The sequence below is a fragment of the Sciurus carolinensis genome, chromosome 13, assembly GCF_902686445.1.
Source record: "Sciurus carolinensis chromosome 13, mSciCar1.2, whole genome shotgun sequence".
NCBI classification, from domain to species: domain Eukaryota; kingdom Metazoa; phylum Chordata; class Mammalia; order Rodentia; family Sciuridae; genus Sciurus; species Sciurus carolinensis.
In genome coordinates, this window is record NC_062225.1 from 63,159,055 (window position 1) to 63,166,215 (window position 7,161).

The 7,161-nt window shown below is 39.5% G+C and overlaps 1 protein-coding gene across 4 annotated transcripts; it reads left to right on the forward strand.

Annotated features, from left to right (window-relative positions):
- Window positions 1-3: 3 nt before the first annotated feature.
- Window positions 4-5,838, forward strand: Srsf7 (serine and arginine rich splicing factor 7). Of its 4 annotated transcripts, none has more exons than XM_047523179.1 (8): window positions 4-159; window positions 1,273-1,453; window positions 2,051-2,227; window positions 3,120-3,194; window positions 3,277-3,387; window positions 4,367-4,420; window positions 4,866-4,901; window positions 5,537-5,838. In XM_047523179.1, exons 1-8 carry the CDS (start codon window positions 132-134, stop codon window positions 5,589-5,591), a joined length of 717 nt encoding a protein of 238 aa, XP_047379135.1. In that variant the 5' UTR covers window positions 4-131; the 3' UTR covers window positions 5,592-5,838. The 4 variants fall into 4 exon arrangements, with proteins under 4 accessions (XP_047379135.1, XP_047379136.1, XP_047379137.1 ...); XM_047523180.1 differs by having other exon boundaries at window positions 3,277-3,378; XM_047523181.1 differs by lacking the exon at window positions 4,866-4,901.
- Window positions 5,839-7,161: the final 1,323 nt, after the last annotated feature.

A 7,161-nucleotide genomic window follows, 5' to 3' on the forward strand; every position in this document is an offset into this window, starting at 1 on the left:
ATAAGCGCAAACCCGGACTCCTCTTCGTAGTGCCGCCGGGACCGTTGGTTAGTCAGTGTGTGTGGCAGCTTCCGTATAACTCGAGCCCCGGGCGCTGCGAGCTAAAGAGCAGAGCACGCGGGCCGGTCAACATGTCGCGCTACGGGCGGTATGGAGGAGGTAAGTGCCTAGAGCCTAGTAAAGGAGGGTGCTGTGCATGTAGTGAGTACTGCGAGGCCGTAGGGTTGGCGCGGCGGTTGGGAGACGGTTATTCCGCGTGCGTAATGGCGGCTTCGGTGCACGCCATACGAAGCCGGAGGCAGCGGGGGCGGGGTGTTGAAGGGAAACGGGAGATAAGAGGGTGGGTGTCTGAACCCGGTCTCCGGTTCTTGAGCATTTTCGTCTCCCACGCGGGCCCGAAGCCGGGTCCGGGTTCACGGTTTTCCCGTTGCCCTTCTTGGACCTGCCCGTCCGCCCCCTCCCCCCCTCGGCGGCGGCTGCCATTTTGCGCACATTGACGACCGTGGTGTGGCGCATTTCCTTAGCGCTTTCCCGCCACTGGAGCGACTGATCTGGTCCCTGTGGTAAAGTCAGGTTTGGATTTGAGGCTGAACGAAACTGGAAGCTACGAGCTGCGCACCCTTGTCAAACAGTTGTTGAGTTGAGGAATGGTAACTGTGACCAGCAGTTGGCTTTTTTTTTTTTTTTTTTCTTTTTTTGGTTTTTGGAGAGCGGTTTATGACTCAAGGGTGGGAAGTGGGAGTCGGGCAAGCCAGCGCCTAGGTCGGCTGTTGCGGAGGACCAGAGCAGGCGCAGCCCTCTTCTCGTAGTCTGGCCGAGGCCCGCCCGACGCCGCTGCCTCGGGCCCGCGCGCTACTATCGCGCCCGCGACTGCCGGGACTCGGGGGCGGGGCCGGGCGGGGGCCCGCCCCAATCGGAGTATCTAGCTTGGCATCTTTGCTATTTTGGAGGATTTTTCTCCTTATTAGAATGCCGAAAACTTGTAAGTCTAGCTTCTTGGGTGTTTATTGGCTTACGTGGTTTTAAGACTAAATTTGATCCTAGATAAAGCATTATACGTGCTTTGTACAAATCGGGCGCCGAGATGCCTTGTCTGAGCTACCTGGGGAGGCTGAGGCGGGAAGATCGCTAGAGCCGGGGAGCTGGAGATCAGATGAGGCATCATAGCCAGAGTAAAAGAGTGTCTTAAGGATGTTCTCTTTAGGCATAGAGTTCGTTCAAATTTGAGCCAAACTTTGCTAACGTGCATTATTCTTTTGCATTTTTAAACAGAAACCAAGGTATACGTTGGTAACCTGGGAACTGGTGCTGGCAAAGGAGAGTTAGAAAGGGCTTTCAGTTATTATGGTCCATTAAGAACTGTATGGATTGCAAGAAATCCCCCAGGATTTGCCTTTGTGGAATTTGAAGATCCTAGAGATGCAGAAGATGCTGTGAGAGGACTGGATGGGAAGTAAGTGAGATGTTGATTATGGAATACTTACTAAAATATTTCTGTGGGTTAGAGATTTAGGGTGCTAAACTGTGTTCTGCAGTCTGGAGACCTACCTTAAATACCTGTTCTTAATGATATTTATTCAAACATGAGGATTGACCCATTTTGCCCCATCATCCCAAGTGTTGAACACCTATAAAAACAAATTAAGCTACAAATACACCATTGATGGTAACTTTGAAATAATATTTGAATGTTTGAAGAATTCAGAACTTCAGACTTAATGGGTTAAAGAGGGTAGTAGCAAAGGTGGAATTGGAAGGACTTAGTAAAGAGCCAAAGCTTGTGAGGAGTAGTGGTTGAAAAAGAGGTATAAGCTAGGTGCTAATTTGTAATCCCAGCTACTTGGAAGGATGGGGCAGGAGGATCCTCAGTTCCAAATCAGCCTTGGCAATTTTAGTGAAACCTGATTCAGAAAATTGAAAGTTTGGGGGGGATGTAACTGGATGGTAGAATGCTTGCTTAGGGTATGTTGGCTCTTGGGTTCAATCCCCAGTATTGGAGGAGGAGTCACACATTTTTAACTTTAGAATTTTGTTATTTTTAATTTAATAGGGTGATATGTGGTTCCCGAGTGAGGGTTGAACTATCAACAGGCATGCCCCGGAGATCTCGTTTTGATAGACCACCTGCCCGACGTCCCTTTGATCCCAATGATAGATGCTATGAGTGTGGCGAAAAGGGACATTATGCTTATGATTGTCATCGCTATAGCCGGCGAAGAAGAAGCAGGTATTTAATTGATAAAGGAATGGTTGGTATTCTAGTTAATTAATCAGTGTAATTCTTTTATTAGCAAGGCAGAAACTAGTGTTTTTCTATAAACTTGAATGTTAATTGTACAGGTGTATTTTACAATTTTTGTTTAATTAAAAATGTTAATATATTAATAATCAACCTGGTCAAAACCTTTCAGGTTTCTTCGTTTGAGTCAGTCGCCTTGATTCAGAATGTCACGAGCCTTATGATATCATGCTGAGGCGCCTTGCAAATCCGACAATTAAGATCCTCCTAGACCTTGAGGTGATCAGCATAAGAGGCCAGATCCCCTCGAGTCATCTACACCTAGCTTCACCTTATTCTTTAAAGGGCAGAAAATTTGAGACGGTGATCGCCGTAACAGTAAATTTGGCTTACAATTGGGGCCCCCCTCCGCTTTAGAAAGAGGAACACCAGATTGACCACATTCCCAACTAGAAAAATCTTCTTGCGTCAATCAAGCCTCACCTGGCTCTTTTGGCTGTCAGTTTGATCGTCGTTAGATTGAAGAAAACATCTAGATGCAGCGATCGGCTATAGATACTTCTAGATCGTCTAGATCTACTAGACCTACTAGACCATGGGCCAAAGAGGGTCGACCTGCAAACTTGCAAGGTTTATTTTAAATACACATTACAGTGTTTTATATTATGTAATTCTAAGTTGTAATTCAGCTTTTAACAAATCTTTTTTTAGGTAGTTAAAAAAAAAAAAAAAAAAAAAAACTCAACAACTAGGCCCAGAGTTTATTTCCAAATGAGACACTAAATTTAAATAGTTTTGAGATTTGATTTCAGCAGAGGCACAAAAACGCTAAAAACGAGTTATCGTCTAATATTTTGTATTTTTCTAACTTGAAAAATAGGTCACGATCTAGATCACATTCTCGATCCAGAGGAAGGCGGTACTCTCGCTCACGTAGCCGGAGCAGGGGACGGAGGTGAGAGATCTTCAGTAATTCAAGTCTTCACGAGTGAAAAAGACCTTTTTTGAGATGGACTTTAATTATGTTTAATTTTTAGGTCAAGATCAGCAAGTCCTCGGCGATCAAGATCTGTATCTCTTCGTAGATCAAGATCAGCTTCCCTCAGAAGATCTAGGTCTGGTTCTATAAAAGGATCGAGGTATTTCCAGTATGTAACACTTTTTTCCTCCTTATTTGTAGTTGGATTGTCACATCTTGACAACAGCACAGTGGAGTGTCTTAAGGACAAAAATTCAAATGAATCGCTTCAGAATATTTGAGATTTAAAAGTTTTTAGATTTCTAACATGGATATTAGTTTTGCAGATAAAGATAAGCACAAGTAAGGATTTACTTGTTAAGGGAGGCCATGTGGACTGGGTGTAATGAAGCACGCCTGTAATTCCAGGAACTGAGTCTGAGGCTGGAGGATGGCAAATTGAAGCCAGCCTGGGAGCTTAGCAAGACCTTGTCTGCAAAATTAAAAAGGACTGGGGATGTAGTTCAATGGTGGATTGCCCTGTGGATTCAATCTCCAGTACCCCCACCTCCCCCCCCCCCCCAAAAAAAAAAAAACACTGTGATGGTAGAAGAGGGTTTAAAGGAACAAATCATTCCAATGAATACTCTGGCTAGGAATGTTGCTGTAAGCTTTTTCTGACTGTTCTAACATTTAAGAGAAATGAAAAATCAAATTGGGAACTGTATCTTTTTATTTCTTTAAGTAGTAGGCCTTAAAAGATGGAACAGAACTCAAGAAAATTAGATGTTTATACTATAGGTGATGAATGCCACTTCTGAACTTGGAGTTCCTTGCTGTTGAATAAAGCAAACCCTTTAAAAGCAGAAATTATGAATCCTGTGGTCTGTTTGAGAAAATTGGACTAATCTCTAGGTCACTTTATTGTAGGATCTCAAGGTATTTAAGATGCATGTGTCAGCCTGTTGTGGTTGATGTGACAAATTAATGTCAATGAATTATGATAACTTGATATGATTCAAACCCGTTTGCCTAACTTTAGTCTGACACATGGCAGGAGTTAGCATTTTGCTCTGTTTTAGGTTCTCTATTCCCTAACCTATCTAATATGGTGCTCAGAAAAGGAATTCTCATGGACTAATGTATTTTCATTTTTCTTTTTATTAAAGATCCCGATCGAGGTCAAGATCAAGATCTAGGTCTCTTTCACGACCAAGAAGCAGGTAGGGTAAAAATGTGATCAAATGCTCTTCCAATTATATGGCACCAATATCCAAAGAGTTCAAAGTATTTTTCATTGTTAAAAATTTTAAGTGTCACCTCTTAAGTGGAAATAAGAAACCTTTTTTAGCCAAATGAGAACTTCATTTATATATGGCCTATTGGAGGAGAGAATGTGAAGTGATAGAAATTAAATTTGTGATTTGTGGAGTTTGAGAGGCCCTCATTACAACTGTTAGGGGCATGGAGAAGCATCCTGAAACAAGTGTTCTTAGTGAAGAATGATGAATTGTGACAATACAGCAGTTCACTTTTTATGAACAAAGTTTTAAACATAGTCTGACATTTTTTAGCTTAGGACACTGGGGGTTTGTTTTGTGGTATTATGGTTAAAAGAAAGAGATTGGTTAGTACTTTTTCTTAATAGAGTTTCTCGTGTTTTGACAGCCGATCAAAGTCCAGATCTCCATCTCCAAAAAGAAGGTAAGCTAAATAATCTTTTATTGCCAAATCTTACCGAGTCAAGTGTGGCCTCTGCAGAATTAGTTTGTTTACTGCCTACTTAGCAATCTTTGAGCTCTTTGGAGAATTGGTGCTATATAGATTAGGTATTATGTTTCTGAAATGATTGCGTTTCCTTTAACAGTGTTTTACTTTTGTTGAAAATACTTAACCAAAAAATGTTTGCATGATTAAGATTTGTATAGTCCTATGAACCTTTACTTGTAGAAATTTCATGCTAAGCAACTTGGTTTTTTTCCCCCCATATTTTACTGATGGTCAATAGGTAAAAATGAAATCCATGTGAGGAAAACCATAAATCTTGCAAATAGTTGAAATCTGGCAACTAGATTATTTTGTTTCCTGGTCCTTAAGGAGCCAGAGAACTTCAAATGGTTTATCCTATTTAATTTAATCTTGGAATTTTGACAAGATTATAAAAAAGCTTAATACTAAATGGGGTCTGAATATATAAATTAAATGTAATTTTTGGATCTTTGCTATAAGAATATTGTACCTTAGAATTTATTGAAGTATTATTTCCCTGACATGTACATGAGAAGAGTACATTTCAGTAGACACTAATTGGTTCCCAAACCTAATGTTTTTCTTTTTAGTCGTTCCCCATCAGGAAGTCCACGCAGAAGTGCAAGTCCTGAAAGAATGGACTGAAGTTCTCAAGTTCACCCTTTAGGGAAAAGTTATTTTGTTTACATTATTATAAGGGATTTGTGATGTCTGTAAAATGTAACCTAGGAAGGATATTTCAACCATCTAAATCAAAATGGATCTGGATTAACACTCTGTAAATTCACAGCAGTAAGATAATATAAGTTTTTTTGTTGAATGTAATTAACATCTTTATGGTCTGAAAATGGGTTTTTATTTGGCACATTTAAATAAAATGTTTCTAACTAGATTTTTGATTCGTGTTCACTATTAACATTTCTCAATTTGGTAACCATCAGGAGTCAGACTTGATAACTGTATTAAACATTCATACAGATTTACATTCAAAAGTTTAATGGTGTTTAGTTTTGAACATCATTAACTGTTCTATACATAACACTTGGCCCCAGGATATTAAGGGACTTTGAAAAATTCTATTTTACCCTTGTATCTGGGTAAGATGATCTTGAGTCCCCTGTAATACCATGAGTTTATTATGACAGATCCCTAAGTTAACTAATCTATTTGAAGTTAGTGTTATGAGACATCAAACTAAAGATTTTAATCTGTCAGTCTAGAGGGACCACTGATTGGCCTATAAATGAGCATGACCAGAACTGAGCAAAGCTTTTTGAGTAAATGTGATATAAGATGTAAGGAGAAACTGATTTCTGGAGGCTAAGTTTTAGCTTATTGATGTTTCCAGGCAATTAGGTGGGATGGTTTCTTTGTTTTCAAACATCGGTTAACGGATTTTATACCAAAAAAGAAAATGCATGTATGAGAAATTGTCTGAATTTGGAACAAAATGTAAACCAGCTTTGCAAAATTTTCCAGCCTAGATACTCCCTTGTATCCCTTCAAATGAATCGCCTTATTTTGTTCAAAGACCTATTATATCTAAACTAGCTTTTACAATTCCAACAACTCACGTTATTTTGCCAAGCTGGTGCAAAGTAATTAAAGATGTCAATCAGCAATGTTAATGAGACTAAAGCAGTTTTGTAAATCCCACATATTTAGTAGCAACATTTCATGTAGCTTAATTTTTTTGGTAGTATATGGTAGACCTTAGAATGTTATAGCCAGTAGGTTCTTATTCAGACTTTAACTATATTAAGTATAATAGGACAGTATGGTTATTTTTGAGAGTTTTCTGGACAAGCTTTTACCAGGTATTTTCTAACCTTGGTATAAAAAGAAAAAATGTGCTGGTGGCACAGGAATTAGCCGTTGTCTGTTTTCTTAGGCTTTTCTACAAAGTCATTGGATAATGCAATTTGGGAATACTGGTCTGCCTCAAATTTATTTGGTGGTCTGAGTGATCACTAGTATATAAAGGAAGTTATTTGGGTTTTGTTTTTGGAACTTTGACAACTGAGAATTACATGGTTGGTATTAAGCTATGTGTAATTGGCAGGCTTATTTCTTGCACTGGTTAGCTTTAATTGTTCTGTATTATATAAAGATAAGTTTACTCAACAATAAATCTGCAGAGATTGAACAAATAATCCTGATACTCAGTTTTTGGAAGTGTGAGCTCTGAGCTAAAAGTAGAAATCATTAATCCTGT